Raw genomic sequence first — 21,477 nt, 5'->3', positions numbered from 1 at the left:
ATATCTATATTATTATAATACAGGCATTTGTGTGGCTACATGTACAATAAGATGTTTATACTAATATTCTGATGAATATCGATGACACTCTTTTTATCTATTGGCTATTGAAGGTGGCTATCATATATTTCTATTACACAAATCGAAAAAAAAAATACGTAGAAAATTTCAAATAAAAATTATAGCACGAAAAAGCCAACATACTTTGAATATAGGTACTTATAATATGATGTTTAAAAAATGATGATGCACATAATTAGTGAACAATTCGAATTTTCGAACTTCTAAGTAGCAATTACATCAAAATCAAATATGCAATTTTCTACCAGAAACCCGAATCGAATTATAGTATTAGTTGCTCTATAAGCTGATGACTCAAGTTAGGTTTTATGGTTCGTAAAATGTAGTATGTTGTCCATAGAGTTCAGGCCTTCAGAGATGTTTCATTCACGAATAAACATTACAAATTTACTGCAGCACAATTTACAACTGAGTTAAAATTAGTTAATATTGAGTTAAAATCCAAATAAACAATTCTAGTTTTTTCAACTTTTAAGTTTTTTTGTCCTTGTTCATTATACTTTAAACCACAGATTAAATATATTATTATCACAGTATAAACACTTGTACCTCAAGGATTTCTTTGAATTCGTTAATGATCAACTAGGTATTCTGTACTTTTTGATTCTTATATTACCTAGTCTGAAAATCAGAGGCGTAGACAGGAATTTTCACTGGGTAGGGGGTTTTATAAAAAAAAATAACTATTTTTCTTTTTTCTATTATTAGTATAATGAATAAGGTAGGAGTATAATAATTATATAACAATAAAGGCCATGGGTGGATCCATCCCCCATACCCCACGTGTCTACACCCATGCTGTAAGTATATACAATCACTTATCTGTATAAACATAATAATATGTTTATCGTAATGTATATTTTTTTTTATTTAAAATATGTTAATTTACAATTTATACTATTTATAGTATTTATATAAAATAAATACAATACGTACAATAAGTAATGCCATAATAGTGAGTGGGAAGTCGTCCAGTGACAGCAGTGCGGTACCTACCACAGTAGTAGTGTACACCTATAAAATATTATTCAGAGTTAAGTGTAGTAACTATAGGTATATCTAATAATTGTATTATACAGTCCAAAAAAAAAAAAGGACCTTTGATCATTTAGAATTAATTTAACATTACTGCTTTTACTGGTAGCAGGCCAGTATGGGGATTATAAAACAATATTAAGATCTCATTAAAAATCCTATGAATTATAAAACTATACTCTGAAAAATCTGCTAAGTTATAACACCGGATCCAAAGATAGTAAAAATTAATAAATCACCTTTTTTGACACAAATAGGACTATTTTATTTTATTGTTTTTGAAAACACAAGCACTGTTTTGTTTTAATTTTGTTGCCTTTGTAGAGACCTCACAAACGTAATATTTACAATAATTTATATAATTAGTAATTACTAATAACTATATTTATGTATAATTTATAATGTTTGAGTAATTTGTAAATTCAGAATATTTTCATTGATGTTTTGTTATAATATATTATATATATACATGTATTAACTTATAATACATGCTCTTTACTTAAAAATAATAAAAACATTTTAAGAATATAATAATAAAGATAGATAAGTTAATATAACATTATTTATAAAATAGAATTTTAAGAAAATATGTTTTTCTATAAGACAAAAAATATTTTATGTACTTATCATAGAAAAAGTTATCTGTATTTTCATAAAAAGTTATACATATAAGATTCGTTTAAATAATTAATCAACAAATTAAGCCTCAAAAGTTACATATATATTGAAAACTTAACAATGTTTAACATAAAAACAAAAACAAAAAACATAAACAATTATATAATAATTAAAGAAACAAAAATGGCACATACAATTATAACGATTATATTATATATTTTTAGTTTCGGTTTCCTTGTGGTTGGTGTTTTGTTTGACTTTTTTGAATGATGTTATTTATTTCTTCAGGTAAATTACTAGGATCTGATAGTATTTCAGTTGATGTGCACAGATTTCGCAATGCGTTTAAAGCAACTAAAAATATACAATTTTTGTTACCATACAATACATTATACTTAATAGTAAATATATATTATATATATACTTGGTAATATGTGTTAGAATTTACAATGAAAAAAAGTAAAATATGTTCTTAACTATAATTTTGTACAAAACATATCGTTAAGTCACTAATAAAAATATTATATTATTATGCAGGCATTGTTGATGTACACGAAACAAACATTTTTTTAAGATAAGGGATACAATATAATTAATATTAAATTGTATTCATAAATAAAAAAATTCAAATTTAACCAAATTTTTCCCCAAGAGACTTATTTTTTTAAATAATTTATTATCATACTAACACTAAAATATTATCACCTATGCCTAAAACTTTAGTCTGAAGGACAAAAATAATGGATCCTTTTTTCTTATATACATAGATATTATTGAATCATACTAGTCATAAGATACTTACTTGGCCTGAGATCACCCAATGTACAGTGTTGTTCTACCCACTGAAGAGTAGTACGGTACATTTCATCATAACTTGATGTAGACACACTAGAGTTAAATGAATTTAATAATGGCTCTGCAATTAAACTCAGCTAAATAATATGAATTTAAAGAATCAAAATACGAATTTGGTGAACTTTTTAACATAATTACTCAAAAAACAAAAAGTGTATGAAGTATGTGTGTATTATAAAAGAGTTAATTGTTTGTGATTTGAGTTAAAAAAATGTAAATATTTTTGTTAATAGAACGTTATACCTCCATGTGCTGTCTCTGACTTAAAAATGTAAATTATAACAAATTTGAATTCAGCGGAATCAATTTTATGCTATTAATTTTAATATTAGAAACCTATTATCAAACTTTAAAGTAATAATATTATCTTGGGAATCTCATAAGCTTTTATTGATATCCTAGATAATATTATTACTTATAAGTTTAAAATAAGTTAATTGGATTTAACATTTAAGTTAATAACATAAAATTGATTCTGTTGAAAGCAAATTTGGTATATCTAACCTTTTTAAGGCGGAAACCACACATCAGTCAATGTCCTCTTATACTATTTATATGAGTTAATAAATTAAAATAAATAAAGATGTTATACAATTTATTCAAATGTATAAATGAGAATATTTTTATTATTTTAAGTTTTTAAGCATCTTTTTTTTTTTAATATTAATTACTAAGCTTGATGAAATTTAGTAAAAAATATAGGATAAAAGTTACATTAACCTAAATTAAAATTATGTCAAGGATACAATATAAAATTTCCAATTTTCTTGAGTTCGTTTCTTAACATATTCATCAAACATTTCTTTCATTTTAGTTGTTCGTTGTCTAGAAAATGGGGCTCCTGTAGCGGGTAACATTGCTTGACAATTACTGTAAAATAAAATTTAAATCAATTAATTCAATAAAATTAAAGAATTGTTGATAAATGATAATCAATTAGAAAAAAATAAGCATATTTACGAACCTAATAGCTAAATTAAGAGATTCAACTTGTTGTTGTAAACTTTGTCTCTCTTCATAAAGCCGTGCTCGTTCTGACCTTAGTTGAAGTATATAGTCAGCTCCTTTTTGTAACATTGCTGCTTTACTCATTTTTGTGTTTGGATTTTGGTTGATTTGTGGAATTAACATATTCAACATATCGAATCCGTTCTTAATGTTGCACCTTCGCTTTTGTTCAGCATTTATATGACAAACTCTCCTATGTTCCTGCACATATTTTAACCTAGGCCTTAAGCTCATGAGCAGTTCACACTAATATTTATTTAAATGACTAAAAATATAGAAATGTTTATGATTTAAAACAAATCAGTGTGTTATATTACCTTATATGGAGTTCTTGATGGACCAGCAATCATGACATGTGATGGCATTGGCATTGACCGTTCCTTTGAGACAAATTCACTGACTCATTAGATTGATTTGGAGAATGATTTTTTTGACAGAGATCTGTACTACATGACATAGGTGATGTTGTTACAGATTGAGGAATTGGAGTATTTAAGGTTTGACTATAGTTATTTGTAGGTGATGGTTGATTGCTCGTAGGTGATGGTTTGTCTATGACAGAATGATTGACATACTCTTGAGGTTGAGGGAGCCTATAGTTTGAGTAACCTTGGGTGTTTCCGTGTGGTATATCAAATCTAGGTTGAATTTGTGGAAGTTGATGAATACCACCAGGTGTTCCAACTGCATCGATAAGTCCACGAGTATTAGGTGTTAAATTATATACATTACAGTCACTAAAAATATATTTTTTTAAAAATGTATATACCTAATAATATAGATAAATTATACTTTAAATTGTACAATACCTTTGGTTCATAAACACAGGACTTGGTTTTCGATAAACAAGATGATCGGTGTATGAAGTTAAAACGTGGTCTGGCGTTCTTGCTCTTCTTTGTATTAATTGATATGGTATCTGTGGAATTTGTGAATTCTGTGGTACTTGCTGGTATGTTTGATAAGATCCATTTGTATTTCGAAACTTGGTCATGTTGGAAGGAACTACAGTTGAACTTGGTGTTGAAAACATGTTGTCTAACAAAAATATGATTTTTGTTTAAAATAAAATTAGAAAATATAAAAGTATTTAAGTGAAAATTTACTTGATGAGAGAAGCTGAGCAAGTAGAACACTTTGGTTGTTATCATTTGAAGAATTTATACTCGATTGCATAACTTTTTGCTTTGGTTGAGTTTGTCTAACACGTGGCCTTTGTCTAATCTATAAATACAAAATAAATTATAAACGTTCAATTCTGGATTATAAACTAATCATTACTTTTGGCGATGGTGTAACAAAGTGATCTTGAGAGTTTCTCACAACTGAAGGAAACTTGCTATATGTTTGTACTTGTGAAGTTCTATTTTTAAAATCATTAGTTGATGATCCATTGCCATAATTCATCACAGAGCTACTAGTTCCAGATATATCTTGATGTTGATTATAACTATTAGAATTAATTACTGGCTCATGGCTAATATTGGGTGTGTTGAATTCAAATGAATATACAGGTGGTGGAGGTGGTATCTGCATTTCATTGTGGTGAGATTGTGTAGTTCCCGTAGGAATACTGTTATATGAGAGATTATTAGATTGATAACTACCATTTGAAGATTGATGAAAGATAGTTGGAAAATTAGATTGATAGTTTTCTCCCGTTGAATAATTACTAGCATGCAATGGACATGATGAATCAGTGGTTTCTTGTCGCATATTTGTCATTTTAAGTTGGTTCAGTTCTGAATGTAAAGATAATGCGTGTTGTTGATTTGTCTGATAACAAGTGTTCACGTTTCCATAAGGTTGACTGTATAAAGTGTTTGAAGATTCGGTTGACATTTGACATTCTTCTGGTACTGGTGGTAATTTAGGAGGACTAAATAGATCTAAAAATGCAGAATATACAAAAAGTTATATTATAATTTGTTAATTTACTTAAATAGACAAAGTAATAAAATACTTGAAATCTGAAAAGGGTACTAAGCCAAGTAATCAAAACACATATCATTCATGATTAATTAATTCTTATTTTATTAATAAGATTATTGAAGCTATTATTGAAACTACTATTAAATATTTGATTATACTTTTATGACTGAAGGTGGATTTGCATATTGCATAATTCATAATCATAAGACTAACTAAAATAATAGGGGGCTTCAGCAACTTCAATTTATTTATTAAAATTGTGCCTTTGAACATTATAGTATTAAGTTATTGAGATTTAGTTGTTTCAGTTATATTCTGGTTGAATACCAACAATACATTTCTTTTTACTAAAATCTAAATATATATTTAATTAAGGATTCATATTATATTAAATATTTTATAATACAATTTTGGTACTTAGTTTTTAATATAATACAATAATAACACAAATAAAAATGTATTAAAACACTTTTTTTTGGCTATGGCTCAACATTTTAATAATTACAAAAGAAAAATTTTCTGCTAAAAAAATTAGATAAATATTATCCTACGTAAAAAATTCTAAATCTCTTTTATATTAAACAAAATCTAATTTCCATATTTAATATTTATATTATATATAATTATAAATATTAATGATTTTAGTATAACTACTTGCACCAAACAAGACAAATAATAATAGTTTAATTTGTTTTCCACTCATACTCAACAGTTTAAATACTTTGTTAATCATAAGTATGTATTTAATTAGGTACATAATAATTAAGAATCTTCTAAACATATTAAAAAATTAAATTATTTAATAATGTTTTTCATGAAATAAGTCAGTAAATGGTTCAAATTAAAAAATTTAATTTACTGATAATTTTTCTGACCATTAACAAAGATTAAAATATTTAAAATACATATTTAAAGTGTGCAAAATAATAAGAAAAATTTATCTGTTTCGCAATAGGTCAATATCTAACACCCGTATTAAAATATGTTATTACTTGTAAATGTATTTATAATAAATGATTTACAAACATTTTAAAATAAATAATTGAAAAATGAACAATCTTCTAATTAATTTTTTAATATATTACTTTCTTGTTTAAATTAAAAAAAAAAAGATATACATGCACATATATATTTAATAATAAATATTTCAAGATGAAGGAATTCTTAATTATGAATAGGTACTTATAATTTATAGTTATTTTTTTTCATAATTAAATAATTTTAGTAATTTTTAGATTCTGAGTGAATAAGTATACTGAGTTTTTATGTTTTATTTTAAATTTTAGCCTGATTACAGTTGAATAAATGATTTAATCATTAATGCTATAATGGTAGGTTTTAGTAGCAAATTGGAATTAGTACTTAAGTGAGTTAAAAGTAAAATTTTCCCATTACTTTTTAAAATAATTGGTAACCTTGGTTTAAAATTTAACATCTATCACATTGAATTAACTCTGTTTAATGAACAAATATACTAATTCTGCACATCACCATCTTTCACTCATTTCACCATACCAATGTGTCACATGGAATACGTAGAACAGATTTTCATTAAGTCATAGGATTTTCTTACACTAGACAGAAAATAGGTACATACAATTTTTTTTACATTAATATTTTTACCTCCATTCATTTTCTTCATATAAAAACAGTTCTAATGATATAATAACTAAATAATAATGACAAATCATAGTAGCATAAATACTATTGTTATGAACATGAATAATTTCTAATTTAAAATTTAATCTGTTGATCATTTCTTAATATAATTTAACAAGAACTTCTAAAAATATATTTTATTCAAAATTAATTTTCTTTTAACAAACGTGTCACAAAAATAAATCATCGTAGAGATTGAAATTTATAAAATATTGATGTGAAGATGTTATAGATATAAGACTACAATTGTAATGAAGTATGATATTGCTAAAATGTTTAAAATTAAAATTTCCAACTATTAAATAGAAAAATTATAATAAATATTCAAATTTTTCAATACACCTATCACCTATAAATATTCTACATATTGAAAACTATGTTTATAAAAAGATACAAAAATTGATCATTGAAAGTTTTGAATATCATTTATCATATTTTCTGAATTACAACCAAAATCAATAAAAACAGACATTCTTAACATTTTTTCATAGGTATTTTTAGGAGAATTATTGAAAAATTCAAAAATGAACACTCTAAATACCATCTGCGTTGAATTTCCAATCTTTAAATGATCTTTAAACACAATACTTTGGAAGCACTTTTTCTATGTAAAAGAGTGGTGACAAAACTAAAAAATAAATAAATAATAAAAAAAAAACATAATTATTTAACGATCTAAAAATCAATATTTTTTTTTCATAGAAAAATGATAGATAAAATTATTATTGATTAATTATCCATTTAGTTATTTTAGTATAGTTAACTTTCTTATATTTTCTTTTTTTTAATTAGGCAGTGTAAATATAATATTATATTTCACATGGACAACAGTTTAATTTATTAAGCATATGTAAGTAATATTTGTTAAATTCATTTTTAAATTTAATATTAACCAACTAACTTATTTACATTAATTAAGATGTATTATTTAGTAACTAACTATATGTATTGACAGAGTATTACTTAGTCTAATAAATAACATAGTAAATTTTACTTTATAATTATTTTTTACATCAGTGTACAGGGTCTTATAGATGTTTTGCCAGCCCAAGCAATGTTAACATTTCTGTACACTAAATAATATAATAATTAAATCAATTTGGTTCATTCAAAACTTGACATTCCTAAACTAGTGCTGCTTTATTTTGCTATTGTCTAAGGTCAGCCCAGAAGTATGGCAAAAAATTAAATTAACAGTAAAAATATTAAATAGCTTTATCATATGATGCTTTTTTGTTGTTTTAATTTTGTTGTAAGTTTTGAGTATTTTAAAAATAAATGTACACACCCCAGTACATACCCACAAAAAAATTACAATTATAAAATATTAAGACAAAATGTGAACATCAAATAAAACTTGTATGGGTTCCTAGATAATGATTTTACCTTAAAATGTATTAATAGATCAATTCAATCAGTGACAATACAGCAATATTAGTATATAGTACTATAATATTCTAAGCTAGATTCTAAGTAAGGTGATCAGATTTATTTAATAAAAATTATTTTCCAATGATACACAACCATTAAATAATTATTCATGCCATATTTTAAAGGTTTTCCTAAATCATCATTAATAAGCATACATAACCTAAATTATATGGAAACTTAACAGTTATTGTCGAAATTTTTATAATTTTTTTTTTTGAGTAAAATACATTACTCTGTCGACTTACATAATATTTAGTTTGTTAAAAATTAATGTATTTACTAAGTTTTTGTGCTTATACAATAACTTGAATTTTTAGAATGTATATTATTCAGTTAATTATTTTAATTTTAATTTTTTGTAATATTTTACAATTTTATGTACCACAAGTCCCAAGTGACCATGGTCCATGTACACATTTGAACAAAATTTATAAATTAACATAGATATTAATATTGATTAAGTATTTTTATGATGTTCAGTAATAAAAAACTTCTCAAATTATGAATTGCTTATTATTTTGATTTAACATTAAAAAGCATAAAGATTTATCATAAACCTACAATTAGTATATTACTACAATTTTACAGTATATTAGTATAATATAATAATATGGTATTATTGTGGTATTGTCACTTTGCGTGTTGAATTAACCTGTTATCAAATTTTATACAGGGTCTTGGTAAGATTAATATATTTTAATAGGGGCCCAGTGATAACATTCTTATATTTAAATTTAAATTTGATAACAAACCAATATCAATTGTCAATTTACTTAAATCAAATTCACAAATATTACAGAGCAAAATAGATTCTTCTAAATTTGAACGTAAAATTTACTATGTTATTGGTTAGGAACTACATAACATACAACTTCTTTTTAAAATAAAAAATGTAACTGACACTAATAATGATGCAATAATTGTGTTTATTGAGTTGTAAAAGGTTTGATACCAGCTAATAAATGAAAGTATGAAATAAATTTGTTTCCATCTTTTATATCTATAATTAATATAATATAGTACAATAATATGATTAATTAGTGATTAACTGGATCGACTAGTAGATTGTTAAACAATTTTACAGGTTGTAATATCTGTAAGTGAACAATAACTTGTGTATGATAAATGATCAAAGCAATAAATAGCTTTATTTTTGTCTAATAAAATCTATTAATAATAGAATATTTAAAATAAGCCCAAAAGTAGAGAAAACCGAAAACGTGTGAACACATTAGTAAATATGTAGGTAGTACCATATTATTCATTATTACACTTATCATAATAAAAACTGTATTGTAGGTACCTTGCAAAGGTTCTATGGTATCCATGAATTCATCTAAATTTGGCTGCAGTTGTCCTAAACTCGGTTGTATAAAATCGGCTATATTAGTTGTAGTCGATTTGTCTAAAAACAAAAGAAAAAAAAATTAATTAATCACATCAAGTAAAAATAGAACGTACACAAAAAGACAACATACATAGTTTTGTTTATAATTAAATTGATTTACCCCCACCCCAGGAATCACTCGACGGTTAAAAAAATCGATTATTAACTTACGTCAAAAAATTGTATTACAATTTATTATAATTCACCGCGGACGTCACACCTCCAACTTTTTACAATTATATTATTAAATATATCAAATATAAATAAGTATTATATATTAATATAAGTGCATACTGCATAATGTCATAAGAGGGACATTATGTATAAAAATGCATATTAAAAAGACACGAACGCGCGTGTAGCTAGATGTAGGTAATTAAACAATAATAAATATTATAAATACATCGGAGAGGAGTTCTGGGCGTGAGTCAATAAAATATCAAACGTTCGATTTCAATACTGGCATTACTGGTTGGTGATAACGGATTTACTGCCACTGAGTAAGACCTCTTTAAAAATACCACATTTTAAAGACTATAATCTTATCACAACTAGACCGCATTATAATAATAATAATAATAATAATTTCGATAAAGCCGTCAGCCGTGTATTTTGAGATATATTTTTTTCTTCCTTGAAACACATACACGACCGTAATTATAATAAAATCTATAATATTATACTATTCAGCAGTACAGTACACGCGTACAGCACATAATATTACAAATTATGATACACTTATATTGTTATAGTTTGCCAGTACGGCTTATTAATCCACAAAAACAATCAATTTCGCTCCGTTTTATTAAAAAAAAAAAAAACTAATTAACCACAGACAATTGAATGCCACAGTAGAATATTGTAACTTATATTACAATATTTTTTGGCAAAACTAAACCTCTGCATTAGATTAACCCGAAAAAAATGTCTCTAAAATGATAGCTTTGTTGTTTTAATAGATAAATACGGTAGCTTCATTTCTACGACTGATTAATATTATTATTATATAACATTTTGATATGTATTTCATTCGCAATTTGTTTCCGGGTTCGATCGATCCAAAATTAAAAACGGACGCTAAGGAGTGTAACGGTAATCGAACATGGACTGAATTCTGAGCAGGTGTACTTTAACAGTTTATGATATAGAAGTACATAGTACTAGAAAAACGCGCGTACGCGACGAACGCATAAAAAGACACGTGTTGGCGCAACGAATTATTAAATGTAAATATTTCGATATATTATATACACATTTATAGCAATAATAATATACATACGTACGTTTTGTATACATAAAACTTGACGTTGGCATATTGGACTATAACCTACGAGCTGATTAGAAAAATCTCGAATGTCGAGAAATAGCGCAACTATAGGAGGTTTACAAGTGTTATTAAAAACGATGTATACGGAACAGTATCAATTTGTACGGTTATGATATGGCGACGGTAGGATGATGGCATAAAACGATGGTATTAAGTTCTTCGTGACGGCAGAGAGAGGAGCGGGAGCTTCTCGTAATCTAATCAACGAATATATGTTTTTCGAACGATAAACACTTTAATTGGTTTTTCAAGTAGTATTTGGGACATACTGGTAAGCCGATAAGAACAATTAAATAAGTAAATAATATCTAATTATAAATTATTACTGTAATTTACTATTTAGACAGTGATTCTTAGTAGTCAGTGAATTTAATGCATTATTGCCAAGTCTTGCATATATAATCGTATAGATATTACACAAAATACAATACAAAATAATATAAATCAAGTAAAAAACAAAAACATTGTATGATGGCCATAAAGTATTAAGTGAACAGAGTGTGTTGTGAAATCTTGAATAACAGAAAATAAAATCTCTCAATAACATTTCCTAACTTATTGATACGGTTATTGTTCTCTGATTAATTGCATAGGGAAAATTAAATACAATTTTCTTAAAAATTATATCAACATTTTATTTACTTATTGATTTTTGTATTTTTTGGTTTCCCAAATTAGAAAAAAATTATATTTATAGTATTTATATTATTATATAGGTATTCAAGTTATTTTTTCTCGTTGACTTAAAAACAGAAAATTTTAGATTGATATTTTCGGTTGAAATACAATGCTGCATAAACACATAATACATCATAGATACATCCTATAGTAACATAATATGTAACAGTCACCAGACAGACATTCTCATGAACAAATACCTACAATCTTCCAATTAGTTTATCAATAATAATGGTATTTATAATAAGGACCCCACAAACAAAATCACATAAAATAAATTAAATTCTGATCCTCTTCTAAAGGGAAATCTAAATAAATGCAGAAAAATCATGACGTCACGCGTCATATCGCTATAGAAAAATGATTCATTCTGAGATCTCACTACAAAGATGAAATAGTTTCAAATCACACTACAATATCCTGTCTAACGGAACACGCCGGTCTTGCGTATCCGCGTGATTCCTTACTGTCATAGTGAAACTAGTCTGGGCAATGGATTTTCGTGGGGCTGTGGCGCGTTTTCTTGTAGGAAAAAGTATAGAGATAGACTTTAAGTCGAGCGCAAGTACATTATAGTGGCTAGTGCCATACATTTAAATCGAATCTAATATCCATCAAGTTTCACCTGTTGGACAATACAATACAAATATATGATAATAATCTATATATTTATTATAAGACTAATTTCAAGTTATTTATAGGCGGTCCAAATACAAACGTGAGGCAGTACCAAATCATCTCCATACCTAGCCGATAGAGTTCATAGAAGATAATTTAGAAAATTCAAGTTTTCGACAATAGTTTACACAGTTACCTACACGTATTCGTGTATTTTAATGGACTTATATAATTTTATTTTATTTATAACTTAAAAAGTTTTGTTTATAAACTACCTATGACTAAACTCTCTGTATACTTAAGCCATAATGATCATAGGAACTAGGAAGTATAGTACTATTATTAAATAATACCAATAAATTTTAAAATAATGAAATCTAATATATTATAAGTTCTATTTATAAATGATAAAAATAATTTAACGAATTTAATAACAATACTACAGCTAATAATAATAAAAATTGGTATCCACTTTTCGTGAACAAGTGGGTTTAATTATAAGATATTGATATATTACATTATCATATATAATTGAGACCATTTTAATTTAGTGACATTATATTATAATAATTAGTAATTACCCATTTGCAAATGTATCAATAATATTATCATAATACTATAATAGTTACAGATGCCAAATGACGAATACTAATAATACTTAAGAGTTAAGGAAAATTATAGCAGTTACTACAATAATATTAAATGCATCCAAGTTTAAAACTTGAATCATCATATTATAATAATCAACATTGGAAATTGAGACATATTATAAATATAATAATTTTGTAGCTATAAATTATAATGATCTTCTTCGAATAAAAGCAACAAGAGGCATGGGTTCATCAATTATATGAATTTATTATGCGTTATAAAATTTATAACTATTAACTATTGTATAATATTATGTAGTATGTACTACTTACTATAAGTACTAATCAGTAATCCGTTTACCGTCTTACAGTGATATTTTATTTATTTAATTTATGTGAGTTTGTAACTATTTACTAATAATAATATAGTACCTAGCTAATAAGTAATAACAGATACCTATTTTTTTTATTACTTATTATTAAGTAAAATGTAATAAATACAAAATAATGAATAATGAATTTATTATTATTAATTTAAAATCTTTATTATAAAAGAGTATTGTATATTTCATCTTCCAAATATTTTATTTACAGATATTAAATTTCACGATGTAGAGAGGACACCTATTGGATTGTAAAAGCAGAACCCTAATGGGAGTCGAGTCAACATTGTCCAATACAATGGTCTTAACCCTTTGGGGGATAGGTGAGCGAAGCGAATAGAGGGTAGGTAGAGCCACCTAATTATTGTATATAAATATATCATATTTTAATTTTAATTAATGTACATTCAGAATCAACTATAAAACTTTTAAGATTGGTTTGGTTTATTAATAAGGTCTGGAAAATATTGTTTCAATTAAGGCAAGTATGACATTAAAATCCCTACTAAAAAATATTTTCAGTTTTTTGTATGTCAGTATGGTTTCAATTTCCAGTATACATGTATACTGTAATAAAAATAATTTTTTAGGTCTTTAACCAGAACAGTGAATTGCTTTATTACAAATGATTTTTGACTTAATTTTTTTACTTTTTTAGATGATGTCTATGAAGTTGACATGTTTTGTCCTATATTGTCTATCCAAATTCATACTAAAATTTTGATTTAGTTTTTAGTAAGTATTTGTATACACAAAAACATAATTTGTAAGTACTGAGTTTTGACTGATAAATCATAAAATATTAAATCGCGGCTAACTTCTCAGAAAGTTTAATTTTAGTCTTCAGGTAATTTTTTTTGTCAAAAAAACAAAAATTGTCTACGTTTCGTTACCATGCCAATCAAAATCTTAAGTGTTTAAAAAAATAGAAAACTAAACAATTATTTTGATTTGGCGATACATCATAAAATTTATAAAAAAAAATTGGTGGTAAATAACCAAATAGTACCCTATTCGGAATTAAATAAATAAAATGAAAAATTGAACCTCTCTAAATATAATTTAAGTGATAAACAGTTAATAGTAATTATTATACAAGAAACCATTATTTTGTTAAGTGAGTTAAATATTTAATTTAGATAATTTTCTATTTTATACATTAAATATTTATAAATATATTGTATATTAAAAAAAATACAAGGAATCGGCAAAAACCACATTCTAAATTAACTTATCAACCTCAAATAAATTAAGGTATATTCTGAATAAATCATAAACATTATCATATTAATTTATCTTATAATACATAAATTGGTATTAAAAAAATTACCTAACTAAATGATTATATACAATCATTATCACAATACATTTTTTATTTTATTATAGTATAAGTACTATGATGTAAAAGTTTAATATTTGATTCACAGCATCACCTTTGCCCCTTTTCAGAGGCACAAAGGTTCTGAGACATAAACAAAAATAAAAATATCACCAATGTCAAAGATTACATTTTAATTAGCATAATATGATTTAATATTTTAAACAAGAAATGGTTATTTTTGAGTATATTATTTAATTTAATTAAAACCAGGAAATTTCGAAACAAGTTTTTATCTATTAGTATCTCAAAACTGTTGAATTCATCAACTATTATTTTTATTTAATTTTAATTTTATTAATTATTTATTAAATTAGTTTTAAAGGAAAAAATAATATTATGTTGCATTTAACACCTACTGTATTTGATAAAATAATTAGTATTTTTTTAAGTATCTTATATGAAATAATAATAATTTTTTTAAAAACATATTTTTATCAAGAATTGTACATGGAAAATAATGGTTTATTAAACAAATAAACTACAAATTAATATGTTTGCTAGATCAGTCAATCAACACTTATATAATGTAATACATAAATCCCTAATAATATAACTCTTATCTAATAACTATAGCTATGGCTTATCCTAACAGCTCTTATATTTAGAAACTTATCTTTATAATAAACATTTAAAACATCACAAAATTAATTAACTGTGTATATAATATTATAGATGACACAACATAACCTCATTAAATATTTAGCTGTATACAAAACATATTTAAAGATTATGAAACTTTTTAATATTTTTTATTTAAATGAAGTAAAGAAAATTATTGTATAATATTATATGAGTGTAGGTACCTATGCAAAATATATTTAAAATAATTATGAATACTTTGAAATCTAAATAATTCTATTAAATTAGTTGTAAAAGTCTTTAATATTACTACACTATATGAATATACTATATTAGTTTGTTATTAAATAATTACATACCTTCTCTGGCATTTGGAAATTCAAATATGCGAGAATTTGAGGTCACCGTTGAAAAAAGTGTATCACTTATGAAATTCATATAATCATCATCAATTCTTATATCACAGTTTTTTTGTTGCCATTCTAAAAATTCATTTAACTAAAACATAACATGTTTATAATTATTAAAAGCGTTAAAAGTGCATATTGTGTTAAGATTTTCTTAAAAATAGATATTGATATGAAAATATGTTTAAATTGAATTATTATTTTTCATGAATCTACTAGATAATGCAGACAATTACATCTTCAATGTGTATCCATATTTAAATCTCTATCAGGAAAAAAGGCATTAAAACTTTATATTATAATAAAATAATAAAATAGGTAATATTAACAAATTAAGCCTATATTGGGTAAATAGGTTCTATGAGTGTATGCATTTAAAAATTGTAGGTACTCATAAATATCTAAACAAATTGTAAAATAAAATATAAAACAAATCATTTCGATATTTTTAAAGAAAATATTTTATTTTACATTTACTAAATTTATTAAATAAAATAAAATTTATACTTTTATTAGTATGTTTAGTATTTTTACTTTATTGATTAAATACGGGTTTCATCATTCTTTATTTTTCTATCTAATAAAATATAATAACACTAAATAATATCTATATGAATATTATCAACATGTACAGTTATTAATAAAATTATTTTATTTTAGTGATAAACTGTTTTATAGAAAAAACTGTACCTAAACAAAAGGTTTATATAACATCATTATCAAATACGATAATTAACAATGAATATTTAAGCACATTTTTATTTTTTATTTATCTATTATTTAGAAAGTAAATAGTTTTTTTTTTTTTTTTGAAGTGAGTATTATATAAAATTAGATAAAAAAAGTAAGTCATGCCATGAATATTGATTAATTAAATTAATGTTTTAAAATATAATGTTAATAAAAAAAATAATTAAAATGTATTTTGAACTATACTAATGTACATATTAATTTGAATAATAGATTTTCAAGTTAATATTTAGTCAATACTTAATAATGATTATATTGTTATGATAATTTAATAATTACTAATTTTTGTCTTTCTTTGAATCCATTTTGTAGTAAACTTCGATAAAATAGCCTCCATTTCTTATATTCTGCAGTTACTGCATTAAATTTTCTTTTCCAATACTTTCCTTCCAAAACAACAGCCTGAAAATAAAACAAATTAAATTGTGTTTTTTAAATAGAATCAAAGCAATACTGTTATTTATTTTATATACCTCAGGTTGTTTATGAATGTCTACAATTTCCACTGGTGATGCAAACTGACAGATCATATAATTACTTTTCTTAATAACTGTTAATAATAAATAAAATAATTGTTATCCTATTTATTAAAAAAAAATTATTCATATTTTATTCTAAAAATCAATTGTTAAAATATATAATATGTTTATTCAGTAGTGTGTGTACAACTTTATTCATTTTTAATCTGCCCATATCTGTGATCACCGATCAATGGTGTGTGGTAAAAGGGTTTTATGATGCTTTTTGGTGGGTGGATAAATAAATTAAAGTAAGCAATAACATAATTATCATTTAATCAGTTTTAAATGTTCTATAATTAGTATTAATGAATAAATTTATGTTGGGAGGAGGGTGTTAACTTTGTGAAAGAGGTGAGTCTAATATGTGCATTATCAATAGTCAATAGAGCTAGATAGTTGATGACTTCCATTTTTTTTAGAACATCCTACTTTGCTTTCTTAGCTAAAAATATGTTTCAATAATAACATAAAAATTAAAGCAACTAAATCTTATATTGAGTTTTCAACAAATTAGGATCATATTTTGTAAGAATTTACTATTTTTAATTAATAATGAGTTTGTTAAGATATTATTTATGTATAGGTACATAAAATACTCTTGCAGAAATATAGATAAAATTTTTTGTGTTTTAAATCTTACTAATATAGGTACCTTATTGATATTTTTATAACAATTTAAAATTAGGTACAAAAATCAAATAACAAGTATTAAAGTGTTATCAAAATAATTTTTCTTTGTATAATATATATTATGTTTGTTAATTGTAATTATTATATTTTTTGTGTTATTATGTCATAAATGCATTTTAGGTCATTATCAGCTAAGCCTTAAGCATCACAAAATAATATTTTAATACAATGCAAAATTCAATACCTAAATAACAATAATAAAAGTTTATATTTAAAAATATTCTAAATACCTAATATATTAATGCTTGTAATGCCTACAAGCAATATGGTCTAACAAATAATTTAATTTTTGTATACCTATTCATTATTAGTTTATATTTTATTCTAAAACAAGTTTTGTGAATAATTATTTATTTATTATATTAATATAGAATATAGGTTACAAGTTTGGGTGAGTGGTCAAATTCATATAAATTAAGAGTAGAATATTTTTTCAACTTATTTTAGCTAAAACAAAAAACCAGTATTCTAAATGTGTGAATGGAATGTATAAAACATATACATATAAACATTTATAGATATTTCCACACAATATTAACATATTTAAAATAAAATTATTATACTTGGTAAACATGTTTTAAAATCAATTAATTTAATAATATAATAGTGCATATTATGTTGAACAGTTTTATTGTTCAACATAAATAGCTAAATTGTATAGAAATGTACATTTTTAAACGAGTTTTAAATAATATTACTCTATGACACAATAAACTCGATTCATCCAGTATCATATGAAAGTTTTATTTTTGTAATTTAAACATGTTAAATTAATTAGTTTTAAATTAAGTATTGTATTTTATATAAAATACATTGTAATACAAATTTCATGTATAGTACTTATTGATTGATATTTGAAATTAAAAATATTTTTTACTTTTACTTTGAGCAAAAGTAAAATATTTGTTTAATTATTATAATTATACAGTATTATATTACAATCAGGTTACTAAATATGAGGTAAATGAAATGTATGGCTATTATAATACAATATTATGAAGTGTGATGGGTTATACTATTTTGTATTTATGAAGGATTTAACACAATAAAGAGTTTGTCTAAGACTACAATGTCAAATGTTAAGACCTTTATAATCAGACATTGAAAGCAAGATAAGAAAATGTTTAACCGTCATTTAAATAGTATAAATTGTGATAAGTCTCTACAAAAGCATGTAATCTCAAAAATAACTCACATTGCATATGCCAACACCTCCATATTAAGTTGTTTAAACGAATTTTGTCTTTCCACCTTAAGCGAACTCCTTTGAAACGATTCCATTTAGGGGAAGTTAGTTTGTGTCTAAAATGCAAAAATCACAATTGAAATGCTTTCAGTATAGTATGTTAATTAATCAATTAAGCGCATTACTAGTTAATGGCTAAAATATTTAGTATACCAATCAGCAATTATACCAGTTTTATTTTAAATATTATAAGAAGAAAAATTGACTTAAAATAAATTTAAATAGTTATAATTTTTAAGTTTTAAATACTATGCTAATACATGAATTATTTCTAAAATTAAATGTTAATTTTGTAAAGTACAATTTTTTTAAATTAGGTGAATAGAATTAGAATACTTTAATCATTAAAAATAATGTACCAAATAAATTTAATATACTTATTTTTAATTACAATTAAGTTTAATTTAAATTGAATAGAATTAATTTTTATTGGTATCAGTGAGTTTTTTGGTCATAGTAAAAACAATTAAGTAAAAGTACCTTGATAGAACAAAAACTATTTGTTTTTTTATGCATAAAAGTAAAAGGTTATAAATTGTTTTCCAAAATTAAAAAAATTAAAAATAATTAAGTGCTTAACTGTAGTGGATTAACTAAATAATTTAGATAATTATTTATAAAAGAATAATTAGTAAATATATTAGCAAAATAAAAAGGGTATAGAAACATATATTTCCCACCTGAGAAATACAATTATGGATATGAAAAACAGTAAACATTATTATATAGGCAGGGTTATACTCAAACTCAGTGGGGGTATGAACTTATTATTTCAATGACCCAATAAAAACTTTAAAACCTAATCCACCCACGTTTTATATTAACACCGAAATATTAAAATGTATTTGATGTATTTTATATTTAATTGATGATGTTAGAATAAGTTTCTAACTTTTACTCAACTACAAACATCAACTTTTAACACCCACCCACTATTTTTTCTCGTGACACAGCTATGTCAGATTAACCCTGTTCACGCCGCCGTTTTTTCAAGTCAATAGTTCAGGGCTCAATCCTATATAGGCTTATTTTTAAGGGACTCGTGCTTACAAAAAAATTTATTCTTATGGGTTCTGGCTGTAACATAGGTAATGAACTCAACCATTTTTTTTTTAAATTTATTCATTTATTTATATTGTGTCTGCGAATTATTATAAATAAATTATTATTAGTTTTTGTATATAAGACAAATTTTTCTTTTAAAAACTAGGCCTTAACCCTAAGGAAAATAAGGGGGCTCAAAAAATGTAATTTATTGATAACCGCCAAAGTTGAATCCAGTCTTATATATGGTATTATTTTTATATTATCTTATTATTCGTTTAGTTGACCTATTATTCAATTTTAAAGTAAAAATATTATCTAGGATCCCTAAATTAGGAATCCCTAAATAATTATCAAAAAAAAAAAAAATACATGGTTGAAAATTAGTTAATATTACATTGCATATACATATGTCAATAAGGCCTGTTTTGTTAAGCGTATGTTTCAGAACAAAGGCCTCATTCACCTTTCACAAAGTATGGTTCCGCATGAAACATGATAAACAAAATAAAAATTAAAGGTCTAATTTAAATAACTATCAAATAAAAATACCTAGTTAGCACTGGAATATATTAATTTCAATATAACAAGTTATCAAAATTCAATACATAAATATATATTATATAAAATGAAGTATTTGTTTTATAAAAGACCTAATGTGATAAGATATAGTCCTAACAAAATATAGCTATTAATTTTTTTTTTTTTTTAACAATGTTCTTATGGTAATTGTAGACTTAGTACCCACTATTTGGATTACTATAAGTATATACCTAGTATAACAATCATGGTAACAAGACTGGACATTAACAAAGTCAAAGTTAAAATTAAGTTAATTAACTTATTACTTTTTTATCAAATTAACATTTAACTTAATAAATTACTTTTTTATTAAGATTAACGTGTTAAATTCAAGTTAACTTTATTCAAAAGTATCTAAATTAAGTTAATTTTTGTCCAAAAAATAATACAAATTTTTTAATGAGGTTTTTTTTATAGCTAGTTAACTAGGTATATTATATTATATATGAAACTTTTTATTTTGCAAATCAGGAAATTTTAACTTTAATCTAAGTTGTTACTTTTTTTTTCAAAGTTAACTTTTAAATTAACGAGTTAACGAAAAAAATATGAGTAACTTCAAACTTAACTTAACTATATTATTTTTAAATAACTTAACTTAACAAGTTAAAAAAAAAACCTTTAACTAGCTCAGCCTTGCATGGTAAAATATGCCTACCATATTACAAAAAGTTT

At 24.1% G+C, this 21,477-nt stretch overlaps 2 protein-coding genes across 2 annotated transcripts in view; one reads left to right on the top strand and one right to left on the bottom strand.

Moving 5' to 3' along the window:
* Positions 1–1,739: 1,739 nt before the first annotated feature.
* The window catches only part of LOC114132025 (MLX-interacting protein), a 20,742-nt gene continuing 1,004 nt past the window's right edge, over positions 1,740–21,477 (bottom strand). Inside the window, 14 exon segments of the mRNA XM_027997397.2 lie at positions 1,740–2,088; positions 2,537–2,666; positions 3,336–3,459; positions 3,554–3,798; positions 3,915–3,970; positions 3,973–4,334; positions 4,407–4,635; positions 4,704–4,821; positions 4,879–5,486; positions 9,923–10,024; positions 15,922–16,060; positions 16,999–17,121; positions 17,193–17,269; positions 19,126–19,232. Coding sequence (XP_027853198.2) covers positions 1,955–2,088; positions 2,537–2,666; positions 3,336–3,459; positions 3,554–3,798; positions 3,915–3,970; positions 3,973–4,334; positions 4,407–4,635; positions 4,704–4,821; positions 4,879–5,486; positions 9,923–10,024; positions 15,922–16,060; positions 16,999–17,121; positions 17,193–17,269; positions 19,126–19,232 — 2,554 coding nt within the window. The 3' untranslated portion in view covers positions 1,740–1,954.
* LOC114132027 (Bardet-Biedl syndrome 5 protein homolog) overlaps positions 13,483–21,477 on the top strand; it is a 15,253-nt gene continuing 7,258 nt past the window's right edge. Inside the window, exons 1-3 of the mRNA XM_050198240.1 lie at positions 13,483–13,614; positions 13,814–13,945; positions 14,261–14,337. The gene's annotated coding sequence lies outside the window, so the exon portion shown is untranslated. The remainder of the gene's footprint in view (positions 13,615–13,813; positions 13,946–14,260; positions 14,338–21,477) is intronic.

Source organism: Aphis gossypii, chromosome 1, assembly GCF_020184175.1.
Source record: "Aphis gossypii isolate Hap1 chromosome 1, ASM2018417v2, whole genome shotgun sequence".
NCBI lineage: Eukaryota > Metazoa > Arthropoda > Insecta > Hemiptera > Aphididae > Aphis > Aphis gossypii.
This window is presented reverse-complemented; position numbering and strand designations above follow the sequence as displayed.